Source organism: Babylonia areolata, chromosome 21 (genome assembly GCF_041734735.1).
Source record: "Babylonia areolata isolate BAREFJ2019XMU chromosome 21, ASM4173473v1, whole genome shotgun sequence".
NCBI lineage: Eukaryota > Metazoa > Mollusca > Gastropoda > Neogastropoda > Buccinidae > Babylonia > Babylonia areolata.
In genome coordinates, this window is record NC_134896.1 from 16,727,402 (window position 1) to 16,747,401 (window position 20,000).

Sequence of the window (20,000 nt, forward strand, 5' to 3'; positions counted from 1 at the left end):
TTTGTGTGTGTGTGTGTGTGTGTGTGCATACGTGCGTGCGTACGTGTGAACCCAAAACTCATTTATTTGTCGCAATACCCAACAAAGGAATTATGGACACTACAACTGAACACATGAAACAGATAAAAGCAATTGAGAGCACATGCAGGATCTTCCACAAGACATAGGTATTGGCGGATATATATAAATACATATGTGTGTGTTGTGTGTTGTGTGTGTGTGTGTGTGTGTGTGTGTGTGTGTGTGTGAGTGTGTATGCATGTGCCTCAATTTTGGAAAACCTCAAGGAATCATACCGATATTTCGTGTCTGAAATTTATGATAACAACCAGCCAACTAAACAAAGCAAACAAATCCAATTGTTTAGGCGACTGTGCTTTAGTCGAGCGAACTCGCCTTTCTTTCTGCCTGTCATTGTGAAAGGACACCACATGAATGATACACGAATCCTGTGATGACCGGCTTTTTACCTTTCGACCATCTTTACAGCAGCTGCACATTATGAATGAAACAATTTCTGGCCTTTACAGAACATAAACACTACCTCTTGAATTATAAATACTGCAACTCTTCCGCTGATTGGAAGTTTGCGCGCGCGCGCGCGCGCGCGTGTGTGTGTGTGTGTGTGTGTGTGTGTGCACGCGAGCCATATGCACGCAAATATTATTTGCGTGTAAGAATAGGAAGAAGAAGGAAAAGATAGTAGTTTCGTGAATCTATTGTGTATGTTTGAAGGTGAACACTGTCATAGGATGTGTATGCCAATTTAAACACGTGTGCGTGTGTGTGTGCGAGCGCGCGTGCGCGTGTGTGTATGTGTGTGTTGAAAGACAGAGAATTAACTTTTTATGTTGTTCCTATGTTTATGCATGTATGTTTTTATCATTACGTTTTTGCGATTCTTGATTATCTTTGAGAAAACACTAAAAATAAATCCCCTATGAGGAACAAAAAGATCGCACACACACACTGACTGAAACCATTTATTGTCAGATTAACTGTTTGTTGTACTGACATTTTCGCAACCATTTGAATAAAATATTAACTGAGCAACACAAGGAAATTCTGATTTGAGGAAGGTATGATTTTAAAAAACAAAAAAACCAAAAAAAACAACAAAAAAACCAACAAACAAACAAAACCCCCCCAAAAAAACCCAAAAAAACCCAACAAACAAACATATTTAACAAATCAAGGTACCAAATTTCATTTATATCATTATCTCCAAAAAATAATCTAACGCACCCACATACTCACATACGTTTCTCCCCCACCCTCTCTCTACATACATCCATGCATGCACACAAATGCCCATTATAATTCCCCTACCTCATTCCCCTGCCCACTCACTCACACCCACACACACACACACACACACACACACACACTCACACTGTCTCTCACTCTTTCTCATCAAATTAAGGTTTCGTAATGTAATCAAGACGACATATTACATGTTAGGGTCGAACAGTTCCACTAATTAGAATAATGGGAACTTTGCTCTACAAGTAAATCTGACGCTATCACCCAAAACGAAACACTACTTTGGATTAAATAAAACAGAGGGGAACCTCTGCAACAGAAAGGGGATGAAACAAATTAGAAAAACCGACCAATTGGATGGCTTTTAATTAGGTCAACTGCGGTTTTTGTCAGAGACCAACCATTTTCTTTGCTAGGGTGAAAAACGCTGGACATGACTAATGGAAGATTAAAGGATGTAATCATATCATGAAGGGGTTTGAAATGTAAATGTGTATCTGGACATTCGAGCAAAAAATGTGGGATGTCAAGGGTCTTACCACAAATACATAGTGGTGACGGTTTCAAAAATCTGCATAACCATGCATTAGTTCTTAGCCTGTGTGTCAAGTTTCTTGTGGAATTTGATCCTGGGGGGTTAGTGCCTTTTCTTGCTGGAAGAGAGAGATCCCACCAGAGCTTCTGTTTTGAGTTTTCTAAGAACTGTTTCTGTCTGAAATTCCAGATATATGTTGAGAGAATAGTACAGGCTTCAGAAACTGAAATAGGAATATTGTGATTGATTGAATCTGAATTGTTCGATGCCGCTTCCTTGGCACAAAAATCGGCCATTTCGTTGCCACGAAGATTAGAATGTCCAGGAACCCACAAGAGTGAAATGTCGGAGCCTCGCATAATTAACTGGTGGATTAAATACAAAATTTCGTACATAATATCTGCTCGTTCAGATGAAGATTGATTATTTAAAGCCATCAATGCTGATTTTGAATCAGATAGTATAAGGATTTTTGCAGGCACAAGAGGCATATCACTAAAAAAGGTGAAAGCCATCAGAATTGCAAACAATTCAGCAGTAAAAATTGAACAACCTTTAGTTAAGTGGAATCTCTTTTTAATGTTAAGCTCGGGGATTACAAAAGCGGCTCCAACTTCAGAGTTACTACTAATTGATCCATCTGTGAAAACACGGAGGTAATATTTGAAACGTGTATTAATTAGTTCTTTGGCCCGAGAGGCAATAATGAGTGGACTGTCACTCTTTTTTAATTGTCCATATGTAAAAATAATATTTGCTTGCTCAGTCAGCCAAGGCGGATGAAAACAATGCGGAATTTTCGCAATCTGGGAAAGAGGCAGACTGCAACTCTCAAAGACTGACTTAGTAAAATCGAACAAGGACGTGTATACAGCTTTGTTACGAATTTCTCTACAGATGTACGTTTCTTCATCAATTTCAGAGACAACCGAATTTGGAACAGCTCTAGCCCTTACCATGTAGTTACAGGCACATAATTTCCTGTGTTCAGGTAATGGCAAAACACCAGCTTCTTTGTATGTTTTGTCGATTGAAGCCCATCGCGGTAAACCAAGTGCAATCTTAAAAGCTAAGGAATCAATACTTGTCAGTTTATGAAGATCAGAGTTTGAAGCAGTGAAATAGATTTCCTGACCATATGATATAATTGAGCGGACTAGTCCCATTGCAGCATTGATCAGATTATTGCCACAATTTATAACAGGGATTCCAGAAAGCACACGTAATAGAGCTATTTTCTTCCTCGCTTTCTCAATAAGGTAGTGTATATGCTTAGTCCAAAAAAGTTTATAATGGAAGATAACACCGAGAAATTTCACCTGTTTATTCGGATATATGATAGTGTCATTTACCTGTATTTTAATAGCATCCCTACCTTCAAATTCAATCAACTTTTTAGTAAATATGACGAAAACAGTCTTTTCAGCAGACAGGAGAAAACCACTTTCTTTCATATATTCCACACACACACACACACACACACACACAAAGAGAAGAAAAATCTTGCAGAGTTTAAAATAGTCGTAAGATGGAAAATTTGTACATCAGATCGTGAACACCAAAGAAGAAGTGGTTAGTCGGGGTGTCAGAGAAGATGCCATCAGCATCCGCTCATGTTCTAAAACAAACAAACAAACAAACAAAAACAACAACAACAAAAAACAGTGCTATACTGAAACCGCGTCTGTAGAGCATGCCGAACAACATACAACCCCCCCCACCCCCCCCCCCCAAAAAAAAACAAAACAAAAAAAACCAAAAAAAAAAACAAAAAAACATACAACACATAAAGTTAAGGACAAGTGTATTGCCATATATATACTTCACACCAAAAAAAGTTAAGTACCACTTTATAAGGACAAATGTACTGCCATATGTATACTTCACACCAAAAAGTTAAGTACCACTTTATAAGGACAAGTGTATTGCCATACATATGCTTCACACCAAAAAGTTAAGTACCACTTTATAAAAGCAGGTACAAGTATGTTTTCGTATTATGCTGAAAAGAATAATCGAAAGATGATTTCAGTTCCACAAGCTGCACATAACTGAAAACACTTACGGCTGTTTCAGGCACACGTACACACTGAACTGCTTGAAAAGTGCGTTTTGTAAAAAAAAAAAAAAATAAATAAATAAAAAAAAAATCGATGTTGCAGCCCCCAAAACCGACAGTCAGTCAGTGGTTAAGAAAATAATAGCTGTGGTTTTTCATTCTTCAAAAGCGATATCTATAAACATCATAAAATAATACTACTAATAATAATACTTCTTATATCACATGTGCCCAAGCAAAGAACACACCGCTAGTTATGAACGGTGCTCATTACATTAACTGAACACACCGCTGTTTGCCCCAAAAATTCAGCCATCAGTTCAACATGCATGCATGTCCCCCAGAGGAAAAGACTACAAGTTTCCAAATGGTTCCTTGTGAATCCTGTGTGTATAATAATTTCTGCACCATATGAGCGCAATGGCTTACACATATGGGTATTTGCAATACTCTCTCTTCCACCGAGTCTTGTATAACAAGGGAAAACTTCGCGATAGGCTGCCCGCGAGTGAGTATCATCTGACAGGAGTGAGGTCGGTGAGTCAAGTGCTCGGGAAGGACGGGGGGGACGGCGGCGACAATGTACACAGTACAGTAAACCCGGTGACAATAAAATCATAATTATGCAGCAGCAAACAGACGATCCAGTCCGTTTGGTCCGCACGGTTAGGGGGGAAGAGGGGGGGAGGGTGAGGGGAGGGGGGGGGATAGAAGATGGCAAAATGTGACTGACGTCTGCTAGGGTTTATGTCCTATGCTAATTCCTATCTGAATGTGAACAGAGCCTCCAGAGAGAGTTGTAAAGACAACAGGAAGACGGGAGAGAGAGAGAGAGTTAGAGAGAGGGGAGGTGGGGAGCGGAGGGTGGGGGGTTGAGGGGGACTGTCAGGACAGACGCCTGTCGTAGACTCCTGGGGAAGCACTGAAACTGGATCCCTGGGGTCAGGGGTAGGGGGAGGAAGGAGATAGGAGGGGTAAGGACCCTGGGGAGCGGGGGGAGTTTTCGTTAATGTGTGGACTTTGTGGTGCCGTGTGTACATGGTGGTGGCCTTGACGCATAGGGTTTACATACATTGTGTGGCGTGGTGTGGTGTGGTGTGGTGTGGTGTGGTGTGGTGTTGTGGTGTGGTGTGGTGTTGTGTTGCGTGGTGTGGTGTGGTGTGCTGTGTGGTGTGGTGTGGTGTGGTTTGGTGTGCTGTGTGGTGTGGTGTTGTGTTGTGTGGTATTGTGGTGTGGTGTTGTGTTGTGTGGTGTTGTGTTACGTGGTGTTGTGTTGTGTTGTGTTGTGGTGTGGTGTGGTGTGGTGTGGTGTGGTGTTGTGTTGTGTTGTGTTGCGTGGTGTTGTGTGGTGTTGAGTTGTGTTGTGTGGTACATTGTTGTGTTGTGTTGTGTTGCGTCGTGTGGTGTTGTGTTGTGTGGTGTTGTGTGGTGATGTGTTGTGTGGTACATTGTTGTGCTGTGTTGTGTTGGCTGTGGTGTGGTGTTGTGTTGTGTGGTGTGGTGTGGTGAAGTTATCGTTAACTTGTTGACTTTGTGCCGTGTGTACATGGTGGTGGCCTTGACGCATAGGGTTTACATACATGGTGTGGCGTGGTACATTGTTGTGCTGTGTTGTGTTGGCTGTGGTGTGGTGTTGTGTTGTGTTGTGTTGTGTGGTGTTGTGTTGTGTTGTGTTGTGTTGCGTGGTGTTGTGTTGTGTTGTGTTGTGTTGTGTGGTGTTGTGTTGTGTGGTGTGGTGAAGTTATCGTTAACTTGTGGACTTTGTGCCGTGTGTACATGGTGGTGGCCTTGACGCATAGGGTTTACATACATGGTGTGGCGTGGTGTGGTGTGGTGTGGTGTGGTGTTGTGTTGTGTTGTGTGGTGTGGTGTGGTGTGGTGTTGCGTGGTGTGGTGTGGTGTTGTGTGGTGTGGTGTGGTGTTGTGTTGTGTTGTGGTTTGGTGTGGTGTGGTGTTGTGTGGTGTGGTGTTGCATGGTGTTGTGTTGTGTTGCATTGTGTGGTGTGGTGTGGTGTGGTGTTGTGTGGTGTGGTGTCGCGTTGCGTTGCATTGCGTTGTGTTGTGTTGTGTGGTACATTGTTGTGTTGTGTTGTGTCGTGTGGTGTGGTGTTGTGTTGTGTTGTGTGGTGTGGTGTGGTGTTGTGTTGTGTTGAGTTGTGTGGTGTTGTGTTGAGTTGTGTGGTGATGTGTTGTGTGGTACATTGTTGTGTTGTGTTGGGGTGTGGTGTGGTGTGGTGTGGTGTTGTACATTGTGGTGTGGTGTTGTGCAGAAACAGTGTTGTGCAGTGCAGTGTTGTGTAGCTGTGCAGTGCAGTGCTACGCTATGCATGCTGTGCTTTGTCGTGCCTTGTTAGGCTGTGCTGTGGTGCGCTGTGGTGTGCTGTGGTGTGCTGTGCTGTGCAGTAGCAGGGGCAGCGGGGTGAAGGGTGTATATCCTCGCGGAGCTATCTCGCCAAAAGACGTGCAACATTAACTCACTCAGTACGGCCAGTCCTCTCTTCTCCTCTACACAGACCCCTCGGATGTCCAGTGGGTGTCTCAATGACCCAACCTTTAGCTTCCGTCATCAGACTTGTGGTATTATTTGTCAACATTCACCTCTTCAGTATAAGAGCCTTCCGCTTGCAATATTTTGATGGTGGTAATTGGGGTGAAAAGCTGTTAACGTCGTCTCTTTCGCCGTTCGTATGGAGAGAGTTAAACCCCCATCAGCAACGAGTTCTTGGCTGCGCTCCAAATTAATTCTTCTCCCAGCCGGATTAGTTTCATGTTATCTCCCTTTGCCGTCGTTCAGAAGTTGATCACATCTCCCCAACGGGAAGGACCCTTCTCCCTCACCCCTTTACTCATTTTTTTAGGACTCTTCCAGAATATGGTTTTCCTGGCCCCTAACCACGCGCTAGTAAATAATTGTTATAGACTGCATCGTGAGGCTTTGCAATTCTCTGTACTAAGTGACTCTTCAGTCCATTGAATATAATCACCAGCACGAGGGGGTGTCTTTTGTCTAAACTCTAAAAGAATAGAGTTCTTTCCCTTCTCATATACCGTATTCATAAACTAAACTATCATTACCTTTGAACAGATTCTAAGACAGTTTTAACAAAACGTATCACATCTTTTTCGCATGCGCGCTCGGGTGTGTGTGTATGTGTGTGCGCGCGCGTGTGTGTGATGATTCCTTAATGTTACGATATGTTTCCAATCATTATGATTTTTAGATCAGAAACAAGAAAAAGCCAACCCTATAAGGTCTTGCATTTTTGGACTCTGATATCGAAACAACAACAACAAAGTCATGGGTTAAGGTGTGTGTGTGTGTGTGTGTGTGTGAAGCATGCAACTTTTGAGGAACCATGAAATTCACTGGATGCAACAGTTCACATTACAAACGAGTTCAAATGGACCTGACACACACACTCTCTCTCTCTCTCTCTCTCTGTGCGCGCGCGCGCGCGTGTGTGTGTGTGTGTGCTCAGCATTGTAATGGGTCAGAAGGCCTTCTACAATAAAACATTTCGGAGTTCTGAGTTCTCTCTCTCTCTCTCTCTCTCTCTGTGTCTCTTTCTCTCAAAATCGATAACTTCCGACTGGCAACCAATTCTCTTTTCAAACAATAAATCCCACTGGACTGGAAACACCGCTCCATTTGTATTTAAAAAAAAAAAAAAAAAAAAAAAAGGATCCCATTGGCTGCGTCAATTATTTCGTCACACAACCGATTCCCAGTGGGTTAATATGCCATTCTCTTTTATCGGGGTGAATTCCGCTGGTTGTGCCACACTGTCTATCCGAACGACGGAGGTCCTCCACTGGTCACATCATTTCCCTGCTGTTAACAAAGCGGTGTAGCATGGACACGGCACTTTCTCCGGCCACAGCGCGACAAGGGTTGAACTGAAAACACCGGAGTTGTGAACAGACAGCGAGACAAGTGGATCTACTACCACTTTGTCCACATGATGGGATCTCATTCTGCCTGTCTCTGTCTGTCTATATATCGATCTATCTGCAAATAATTGATGCCATGGACACGCCCACCCATGTATGTGTACGATTTTTTTTTTTTTTTTTTTTTTTTTGGGGGGGGTGGGGGTGGGGGTTTAGGGGCACGTCCGTCTCTTTGTCTCACACTCTCACTGTTTCTTTTTTTCTTTTTTTTTTTTGATTGATTGATTGATATGGATACTTATACAGCGCCTATCCTCGGTCGTAGGCCAAGTTCTAAGTGCTTTACGAACTCGGAGTACATTTGCACAACAGGCAGCCTACCTGGGTAGAGCTGACAAACGGCTGCCATTGGGCGCTCATCATTCGTTTCCTGTGTCATTCAATCAGATTTCAGGCATGCAGACATACACACTCAGACAGACATATAACATTTTACGTGTATGACTGCAGCCATACTCCCGTTTTCTGGGGTGTGCATGCTGAGTATGTTCGTGTTTCCATAACCCACCAAACGCTGACATGGATTGCAGGATCTTTAATGTGTATATTTTGACCTTCTGCGTGTGTATACACACAAAGGGGATTCAGGCACTAGCAGGTCTGCACATATGTTGACCTGGGACATCAGAAAAATCTCCACCCTTTACCCACCAGGCGCAATCACCGAGATTCGAACCCAAGACCCTCAGATTGAAAGTCCAACAGTTTAGCCATTCGGCGATAGCACCTTTTTTTTAATATTTAAAAAAAGAAATAAAAAAAAGGCGGTGAATTAATATCCACTGTGTCTAGGGCTCGCGGCATGGGAAGGCGGGGCCCAATCCTCTCTTTCCGCCGTTTTAACCTTCCCCATCAAAATCAGGTACACCTACACACCTGGATGGAGTGAGGACACTTGGATTCCAGTGGGTTTTTTCCCAGGGACACAATGCCAGGTCGGAATAGGGGGATCGAACCCGGGCCATTGGATCAGAAGTCTAACGCATTGCTGATTTTGCCACGGCGCCCAACCCCTCTTTTTCTCTCTGACTGCGTCTCCACGTGTCTCTGTCTCTCATTGTCGCTTTCTAATTCTCTCTCTCTCTCTCTCTCTCACTACCTGCGTCTCCACGTGCCTCTGTCTCTCATTGTTGCTTTCTCTGTGTGTGTGTGTGTGTGTGTGTGTGTGTGTGTGTGTGTGTGTGTGTGTGCGTGCGTGTGTGTGTGTGTGTGTGTGTCTGTCTCGCTGTAATTTTGCTTTTCCTTTTTAATGTTAGGCCAGTTATGTATTGAATTGTGCGCATGCGCAAGAACAAGGAGATCAGGATCTACCTGACCCTACGTACCCGGAAATTATGATAATAAAATCACAGCAGCATCGGAGATCATCATTTGTATGGCAAGCTTGCCTTTAAAAGAAAGTTCAACAGCTAATTCATTATGGAGGAGATAATAAATATAGAAGATTTCTTTATCTATGGAGAAGGGAAACGTGAGTGGACTGAGCAGAACTCCCTGTTTTACACACCGGTGACAACAAAATTAAACTTGTGTCCAGTTCGAAGCTGAACAATAAGGCCAAGGACCAAGACTCATCTCACACGCCCTCTTTTCCACTTGTCTGTTGTATGAAGGTTGATGGGCTGTAGAACAGTTTCAGTTTCAGAGAACAGAGGAGTGGAAATGGATAATAGTCAGATATGTACTAACTGCTTAATCAAGGTTTAACTACTTACTGGATTTGAGGGAGAAATAGTAATACCTGTACCAATGATACAAATGTCAGAAGTCTTTCTGCTTACTGAATTAAAGGGAGAAATAGTAGTACATGTGGTAATAATACTAATGACAGAAGGCTTTTTGCTCACTGAATTAAATGGAGAAATAGTAGTACATGTGGTAATAATACTAATGACAGAAGTCTTTTTGCTCACTGAATTAAAGGGAGAAATAGTAGTACATGTGGTAATAATACTAATGACAGAAGTCTTTTTGCTCACTGAATTAAAGGGAGAAATAGTAGTACATGTGGTAATAATACTAATGACAGAAGTCTTTTTGCTCACTGTATTAAAGGGAGAAATAGCAAGACATGTAGTAATAATACTAATGACAGAAGTCTTTTTGCTCACTGAATTAAAGGGAGAAATAGTCAGATAAAATCATGTAGTAAAACAGCGAATGACAGAAGGATGAGGGTAGGGGTGGGGGGCAATGAGAAAAGTCCTGGGCACTCTGAAAGAAATGATAATGAAATAAAAGAAACAGAAAAGAAAGGAAACAACTATGTAATCCGTGAACTTACGTTCAACTGATCCTCCCCCCCCCCCCCCCACACACACACACACTGCATGGCTGTTAGGTGCCGGCAGAGAGAGGTTGGAAAGGAAGTGTGTGTGTGTGTGTGTGTGTGTGTGTGTGTGTGTGTGTGTGTGTGTGTGGCCGAGGGGAGGGGGCATGTGCGGGGGATACCGCTGTTTGAGAGGCGGCTTGCCGGCCAGCGATTACTTGCGTGCGTGCGTGCGTGCAAAGCCAGTTTTATTCATCAATAATTAATCAAATCAGTTTACTGTTCTCTGTGTGCAGTGTGCCGGCCTCGCTAAGAGTCACACAAGTCCTGAAGCAATGCTGTACGCAGTAATTAAACATCAGGATTTAGCCACCGTCATCAACTCATAAACATTCTCACAATGAAGGTAGTAATATTCTTACAACACTGACATTTCTTTCTGTGTTTTGTGTTCGAACCTCCTGAAGCAAACCTGCACGTAATAATTAATCAACATTAACCACCGTCATTAATTCACTGCACATACTTTTTTTCTTTTTCCATGCACACACAATTAAGGTAAGAATGCTCCAAAAATCCCTTTTTTTCGTGTATGATTTTATGTAATATCACAAACTTTTTATTCAACAACAAAGAAGAAGAAAAAAAAAGACCTACTCTCAGCTGACATCAATCTTGACAAACATGTCGGCTTAAATAAATAAATGAATAAATAAACAGACAAATAAATCAATATTCGCAAACACTGCAATGCAGGACTGGTCAGAAAAATTTCAGCAAGACAATCGCTTGACAAGATGACGGAACAAGGACGCGGAAATAGTCGGAGTGGAATACACTGAACACTGAAATGTTTAATGTCATTAGCTGTAAAGGTAGTCGGAGTGGAATAGTAGTAAAGTAGGGCTGTTTAATGGTCACGTTGCTGGTAATTTCTGGCACTAACACCCGTCACACTCGTGAAGAGCGCCCGTGGAGAATACAGTATTATTCTTCGTCCGTATAAGGAACAGCGAATGTGTGGTTTTTCATCTTTTTCTTTCTTTCTTTCTTTTCGTTTTTTTATCCTTTTATGGTCATTTGTTGTTGTTTTTTTTATATCTATTTATCAATTTATCTGCTAATACATTCATCAATTAATTTCTTTATTTATTCATCTGTTTATTTATCTATTTGTTTACTGATTTACTGGGGATGGTGTACGTGTTTAGATTCCGTGCTGGTTTTATTTCTTTCTTTCTTTTTATTTCTTCTTTCTTTCTGTCTTTCTTTTTATTTTATTTTTATTTCTTCTTTTTTTGACAGTGGGTATTTTAACTGGACACAACGAAGTGGTTTACGAGGATCATGATTATGTCCGATCCCTCATTGAAGGAAAGATGGGAGCTAATTTGTTCCAGTTTTCTAATATCTGGTGAGCTTATTTTTAGTCCTTTTCGTTTTCCTTAAAAACAAATAAATAAATGAATAAACATATTAATGAATTAATGAATAAATTATTATGGTTTGTTTTGTTGTTTTTTTAAACGAAAGGAAAGAAAGGACTGAAGGTCCCATAACCTTTTCTGCTATCGAGCAGCGAATTCATATTCACTGTGTCCAGGGAACGACACTGGAAGGCGGGACCCAGTCCTCTCCTTCCGCCGTTTTAACCTTTCCCGGACCGAAGTCAGGTTAACACGTTCAGGCCTGGGTGGGGTGAACTTTCTTTCTTTCTTTCTTTCTTTTGCGTTCGACAGCTACGCAGTCAGGGTCGAAGTCCGAGGGATGCCACAAACTCGGACGTCCGGTGAAGATCGGCTGCCGTCCTCCAGAGCTTGGTGTTGAGGTCAGCACCCCCAGGCCAGGACTGCTGCCGCATAGTGGGGTGAACAAAAATCGGAGTAAAGTGTCTATCCCAAGGATACAGTATCATGCCGAAACGCGGGGAGTGAACCCTGACCACTGGTGAACGCTGGATCTTAAAAGTCTGGCGTCAGATTCTGCAACGTCGGCTTTATTTTTTATTTGATTCTTTTATTCATTTATTTTGCTTAACTTTTAACAATTTGAATGCAATTCGCTTCTGTAGTTGGACATGATTGAATAATCATGTTGAAAACAAGAGGAGAAAAAAACGAAAACGAAAACAAGAGTCATTTGCTTGTTTGTTTCTTGTTCTTTTTGCCCATGATCTCAGAACTCATAACTGTTTTAATGTAAGGCCACCGACCTGTATATATGTGGATGCACGTGTTGTACACACACACACACATGAAAACCAAACGTTGAGTTGGATGAACAACAAAACGTTAGAAAGAATAAACTGAAAATATCATACAACTATGTCTTTCATCTAAGACTGAGAGTTTTCTGCTCTCTGTTTTAACGCATTAAAAAAATAAATAAACATTCCTACACCTCTTGACACAATGCTGTTGACATTTCGAAGTAAGTGGGGTAATAGGGGAATCCTTAAATTTTGCATATGTTTGGATAAGTATTTCTTTCTCATCATATCATGTATCATAATTATATGAAGAAAGCATGTGAAGCACTAAAACAACAAACCAACAATCAATCAAAAAAGCAACCGCACATGTTTCGTGGACTGCATGCAATTAAAGCCCGCACACACACACACACACACACACACACACACACACACACACACACAGAGAGAGAGAGAGAGAGAGAGAGAGAGAGAGAGAGAGAGAGAGAGAGAACAAGAAAAACAAACTGACCAGCCGTGAAGATGGCGTCAGCGTTAGATTTTTTTCTTAAGGAGAATGCGAGGAGTACAATGTTTTGTTCATTTGTCTGTTATGCCGAGTGGGTTATCTTGTTTCTCTTTTTATTGTTTCATTCGTTCGTTCGTTCGTTCGTTCGTTCATTCATTCATTCATGCATCCATTCATTTAATCGGTCATCTATTCATTCATCAGTTCATTCGTTTAGTAAATTAATCAATCAATCATTCATTCATTCTTCTTTTTTTTTTCTATTCATTCGTTCGTTATTCATTCATTTATTCACGTATTTATTTATTTACTTATTTATTTATTTATTCATTTGGGGTTTTGTTTGTTTTGTTTCTTTGTTTTGTGTTTGTTTGTTGTTGTTGTTTTTTGCTGATTTTATTTTATGTGTGTGTGTGTGTGTGTGTGTGTGTGTGTGTGTGTGTGTGTGTGTGTGTGTGTGTGTGTTTGACAGCATTGCTTTTTAGTGCACGTGATGAATGGCCACAGGGACGTGCAGAATATACAGCATGCCTGTGTCCCTGCTGAAAGCACAGGGGCATTTGTCTTTGTCACCAGTTTGTTTGTTGGTTTTTTTTGTTTATCTAGATTTTATTTATCTATCTCTTCATGTATTTATTCATCTCACCCTTCTTCTTTTTTTTTCTTTTCTTTTAAGCAGGACAGCATTAATTTTGTATACGTCGCCACTTTATTTAGTTGTTTTTTTTTTACTTTTATTTTGAGTGAGAACGAAGCTTGTTGTGACATGAACGATAGGAGCGAAGTTTGTGTGTGTGTGTGTGTTTGTTGTTTGTTGTTGTTGTTGTTGTTTTTGTTGCTGTTGTTTATTGTTGTTCCTAAATTTTGAATGAGGACGAATCTTGCTGTGACAAGAGCGAGAGGACCCATGTGTGTGTGTGTGTGTGTGTGTGTGTGTGTGTGTGTGTGTGTGTATGTGTATGTGTGTTGTTGTTGTTGTTCTTGTTATGATTGCTACTTATTTGTTGTTGTTCTTGTTTGTTGTTGTTCATGTTAATGTCTTTGACAGATACACGTGCCTTTTTTTTTCTTTCTTTTCCATTTTGTTTTCTTTACGGGGTGGTGGGTGGCTGGAGGCAAAAGAATGGGAGCATTAAGGATGACAAAAGAAAGAAAGAAAAAAAGAAGAATGGTTTTGTTCTTCTTCTTCTTCTTCCGCCACTGGTATCACCCATCGACCCAAACCCACCACACCCCGCCCAATTCCGCGCTTGCGCGCGCGCGCGCGCGCGCGTGTGTGTGTGTGTGTGTGTGTGTGTGTGTGTGTGTGTGTGTGTGTGTGTGTCAGTGTCTGTGTGTGTGTTTCTTTTTCTCGTTCACTGTTCCGGAGTCCCATTTTAACTGTCACCTTCACCTTCATCTCCTGACCTTCTCCCCCCCCCCCCAACCTCCCCACGCCATTATCCACCCCCAACAAAACCACTCACTCTGTCATCCACTTACCACTTTTCCAGCATACTGTTGCACATGCACACACACGCGTGCGAGCTCGTTCTCACATAGTACACACGCATACTAGTACACACACACACACACACACACACACACACACACATATATATATATATATATATATATATATATATATATATATATATATATATATATATATACATAGACGGACAGATTGGGTCTGAGACAGCGCGCGCGTGTCAAAAGGTATGTTTTCCATGTTTGTGTAATTTGCGTTTTCATCACTTTTCGTGTTTGCTATTGAAAACTGAAATGGCATTTTTGATGTATTACTTTTTAATGTGCACCCTTTTAGGTCATGTATAAACAAGAGAAGACAATAATTCTCTCTCTCTCTCTCTCTCTCTCTCTCTCTCTCTCTCACACACACCCACACACACACACCCACACACACACACTGTCCATATTTATCTCAGCTACACCCCCGAACCTCCCCCCCCTGTGTATGTGTGTGAGTGTGTGCGTGCGTGCGCACGCGCGCCTGTGTGTGTGTGTGTGTGTGTGTGTGTGTGTGTGTAAAGAATTATTGTCTTCTCTTGTTTTGTAGTCAAACACTCACACAAACAGATAGAGAAACAGAGACACGTTAACAGAGAGACAAGGAGACGACCAAACAGAAAAAAAAATGAAAGAAATATGGAAAGACAGTCACAGATACAGAGAAACAGAGACAAAGAGATAGGCAGACAGACAGAAAGACAGACAGACGCTAACACACACACACACACACACACACACACACACACACACACACACACACACACACACACACACACACACACACACACACACACACACACACACACACACACACACACACACAGCAACAGAGAAACAGGACAGCGCCCAAGGGACCACTTCATTCAGACGCTGGACGGAAATCAAACAGTTCTCTCCCGCCCATCTCCCAAATCCCTCCCTCCCTCCACCCTGTCCTCCCCCATCCCCACCCCGCCCCCTTCCGCCCATCTCCCAACCCCACCCACCTTCCACCCTGTCCTGCCCCCACCCCCCACCCCCCCGTAAGCCACCGACCCTCCCCCAGCCCCACCCTCAGCCGCCACGTTACCCTCTCCTGTCGGAGCAAGCCATCATCACCTCCTCTTCCAGCTATTATCACCTTCACCACTCCTCCTCCACCTGCACCACCACTACCACCACCAACACCACCGCCACAAGCACACCTTCCACCTACCCACCCACCCACCCACCTTCACCACCACCAGTCTCACCGAACCTCACCCTAGCGTCAACAGCGCCTAGCAGACTACGAGGACAGACCACCACTTCCACCAACATCTACAAACATCATCATCATCTCTTTTCCTGTCACAGACTCCATCACCACCACCACCACCACCACGACAACAACAACAACCATTCTCACAATTATCATCACACTCGTAAACTCCATCCTCCCCCCTCCCCCCCCCCCCCCCCCAACCAAACCATCAACCCCACCTTCCAGGGCACCACCACCACCACACCCGTTCTACCCCTCACCCCCCACCACTCCCACCCCACCGCCTCATCTCACACACATCACTCCAATCCCCAACACACACATCACCTGTTTTTCCCCAGTCTCTGACAAAACCACCAAACACATCCACCATCTCCACACCACCATCATCACCACCACCACCACCACCTCCCGCTTAATCTCACACAACACAACACTCACACCACCTCCACAACCATCACCACCACCATCACCACAACTGCCCGCTTAATCTCACACAAACCAACACCCCTTCCACAATCATCACCATTCCCAACACCTCCACAACCTTACTCTCACACAAAACACCATTCCAACCACCTCCACCACCATCACCACCCCCACAACCATCACCACCACCACCACCACAACCTTCCGCTTAATATCACACATAACACCACTCTCACCGCCCCCACCACCATCACTTTTCATCGTCAGCAGCAGGCCAGAAGAACAGACTCACTGGAGGCAGCTGAAAGTGTCTTGGGCTGAAAGAAAGATTGCAGCGCGGGAGAGAAACTGAGAAAACAACACGCGTGTGCGTGCGTGTGTGTGTGTGTGTGTGTGTGTGTGTGTGTGTGTGTGTGTGTGTGTGTGTGTGTGTGTGTGTGTGTGTGTGTGTGTGTGTGTGTGTGTCTTTGTCTCAGAGAGAGAGAGAGAGAGAGAGAGAGAGAGAGAGAGATCGCATGTGAGGGAGAGAGACGGTAAGAGGAATAGTGCAAACTCACGTGTATGATTCCTTGTGCATTAAACACCTCTCTCTCTCTCTCTCTCTCTCTGAAGACTTGTAAGCAATAGTACTTCACTGAAAATTCTTCGAACAATATGGTTTGTGCATCTTGTGGAAATGATCCAGAAAATGAAACGCATTTTCTATTTCAGTGTACTGCCTATGCAAACAAACGTAAAAACTGCCTTGCATTAAACGCACTCAAAAACAACCCAAGTGATAACAACGTTATAAATCTGCTTTCCAGCAACAATGAAACTGTGATTAAAGGAATATCCAAATTCATTACGGAAGCGATGAACGTTAGAAAAAAGATAATTGATGAACTGTCGAATTCAAGATGATCTTGTATATGGGCCTTGTGGGTGCGCGTGGTTTCTGTGTGTGTGTGTGTGTGTGTGTGTGTGTGTGTGTGTGTGTGTGTGTGTGTGTGTGTGTGTGTGTGTGTGTGTGTGTGTGTGTGTGTGTGTGTGTGAGAACATGAATTAAAAGTAAATGAATTTCATTTGTTTACAGTTGTTATTCCAGTTGTCCCTCCCTCCCTTGTCTAAAGGGCCTTAACGCTGAATGGACAATAAAATAGTGTCAGTGAGTGTCAGTGTCTCTGTATATATATATATATGTCTACACACACACACACACACACACACACACACATATATATATATATGTATATATATATATATATATATATAACAATTGTGGTATCGAAGCGTTTTTAAGTGAATTTTGATATATTACTTCCTGTCCCCTTTCTGGGCTTTGTTTAGAAATGAAGCTGCCTTGCCTTGCCTTGCCTTGCCATGCCTTGCCTTGCCTTGCCTTGCCATCCAAAATGGGAACCTCTCCACCGCGCACCCCCACCTTTTTGTCATCCAGCACCCCTTCTAATAACCCTCACCTCTCTCCCTTCCGACCCAACCTCTCCTACAGTTCTATGTTCCCCTTCCAGACGATTTCACTGTTTCTTTTTTCTGTGTGTTTGCCAGACGATCTCCCCCCTCTCCCCCAACCCCCACATACACACACACTACACAAGTATATTCTCTCTCTCTCTCTCTCTCTCTCTCTCTCTCTCTCTCTCTCAGAGGCATTAGACTATGAACATATTCAATGTTATCCGCCCCACCCCACCCCTAAAAAAAATAAAATAAAAATAAAAAGGGTTCCTGCTGCTAACAATTGGATGGGAGGACGAGGGTTCGATTCCCAGCGGAGGTGAGTTTTTCGGCCACGCGGCCGGCTCCAACCTAGAGTTGATTGTGCTATGGGCTTAAATGAGAAGACTGGGACCACTGCAAGTGCCAGTGTCTCTCGGGTCTGGCTAATGCCGGGATATCGTTGTGAAAGGAATCGTAAAGTACAGCCATATCATGCAGTCCCAAACCTAAATGGACCGCCATAGCAACACCACCACCATCATCACGATGTTCCTCCTCCATTATCTATATTTAAAAAGAAGAGTCCCAGAATCTGTGGCCTTTCATGCCCTGCTCTCATGGTGACCCCAGGTTTCCATCCTCCTCCAGTTCTGTGCTTGGGGTGAGTCCTGTCAAGGTCTTCAGTGTGGATAGATTCATGGGGAGACTGTCTTGCGGGGAGGGAGGGGGGGGGGGGAGGGCGTGGTGGCGGTCTCCACTCTGACGGATGGAGGGAGCGCTCACTCAGTCTGGTTCTGCGACTGAGCAATTATTTCAGCCAGTTGGGGGCTTAGTAGGTGGTGTCCTAGGTACGTTAAATCAGAACAGGCCGAAGTAACCCAGCATCAGTGCAGAGTCTCCTCTTGTGTGTGGCCTCATGGCGGCCTAACATCGATGGTGTGGACTACACATGCTGGGACTGGGACAGACGAACCCAGGTGTGGCTGTGTATGGGAGACTCGGAAAGAGCGGCGTGGGAGTAATGCCACCAAAAAGGTGACGATAACGGGAAAGAAAAAAAAGATAATATTTTCATAGTTTTTTTTCCATACATTTATGCATTCTCACTCTTATTTCTCCTCTGGCTTGTATTATGTATTCATTTTCTGTATGTTTTCTATATAGAAAAAAAATCTAAAATCAGGCACGTGAGTGTGATTGCTGACCCTATTATACAAATTATACAAGACAAACACCCTACTTCGTTATCTTCTACCCCCTGCCCCCATATCTCTCTCTCTCTCTCTCACACACACACACACACACACACACACACACACACACATTTCTCCTCCAAAAATTTTCAGTGTTTATTTCCTGCACACAAGTTCAGGACCTCACAGACGGTCTTACTGTTCACGTCAGTCATCCTACCTTCATACCACCCCTCTTCCCCAAACACCTCAGACTTTGCCTCTCTCTCTCTCTCTCACACACACACACACACTCACATGCACAAGGGATAACGGCCTTTTTGAGATTAACCATTTGTATTCGTATTCATACTACTACTACTACTAGTCCTACTACTACTGCTGCTGCTGCTGCTGCTTATAATAGTCATGAAAGTAACAACAATAATAACAATAATAATAAGAAGAATAGGACATTTGGTACGCCAAAGCTAATGGTACAAAAACTCTGAGAGTTTACAATGAAAACCCCAATGACATAATGCATACTAAAAACACACACAACACACCCGCATGCACAAATCCTCCCACTCCCATCCTCAATCCTCAAACCCACACTCCACACAAAACGACACACACACACACACACACACGCACGCACACACACACACACACACACACACACACACACACACACGAGTTCTAGATACGGAACCGGAAGGTTTACTAGACCTTGAGTAGTGGTCCAGGTGCTATTCATTCGGATAAGACGATAAACTGAGGTTCCAGTGTGCTTCACGCACCCAGTGCACGTAAAAGAACAACGGCAGCAAAACGATGATACCTGGTGAAATTATGTAGAAAAAGAAGCAAAACAAATACACTTGTAGACATTATTATTGCTTCATAAGTGAGTCCACACTGAGGGGAAGACCTCTCCTCGTGGAGAACAGCCCGAATTTCACAAAGGGAAATCTGTTGTGGAAAAAAAGTAATACAATACAATACAATACAATACAATACAACACGACACAATACAATACAACGTATGGCTATGCAACACAATACAATGCAACACAGCGCAATACAACACAATACAATGCAACATAGCGCAATACAACACAATACAATGCAACATAGGGCAATACAACACAATACAATGCAACATAGCGCAATACAACACAATACAATGCAACATAGTGCAACACAACACAATACAATGCAACATAGGGCAACACAACACAATACAATAATGTCATGTGTGCGAGGTGTGGTACAAACGGTGATATTTACCATCGATTTGGTCCGAAGTCAGCTGCTGAGCCTGCAACAGAAAAAAAACAAAAATAAAACCACTGGTTATGATAATTGTTTCTTCCTGTGATACACAGGATCAGACTTGCACGT

At 43.0% G+C, this 20,000-nt stretch overlaps 1 protein-coding gene across 1 annotated transcript in view; it reads right to left on the minus strand.

The window, feature by feature from the left end:
• Positions 1–20,000, minus strand: part of LOC143295690 (uncharacterized) — a 97,390-nt gene that overhangs the window by 29,070 nt on the left and 48,320 nt on the right. The window contains exon 2 of the mRNA XM_076607310.1: positions 19,887–19,917. Coding sequence (XP_076463425.1) covers positions 19,887–19,917 — 31 coding nt within the window. The remainder of the gene's footprint in view (positions 1–19,886; positions 19,918–20,000) is intronic.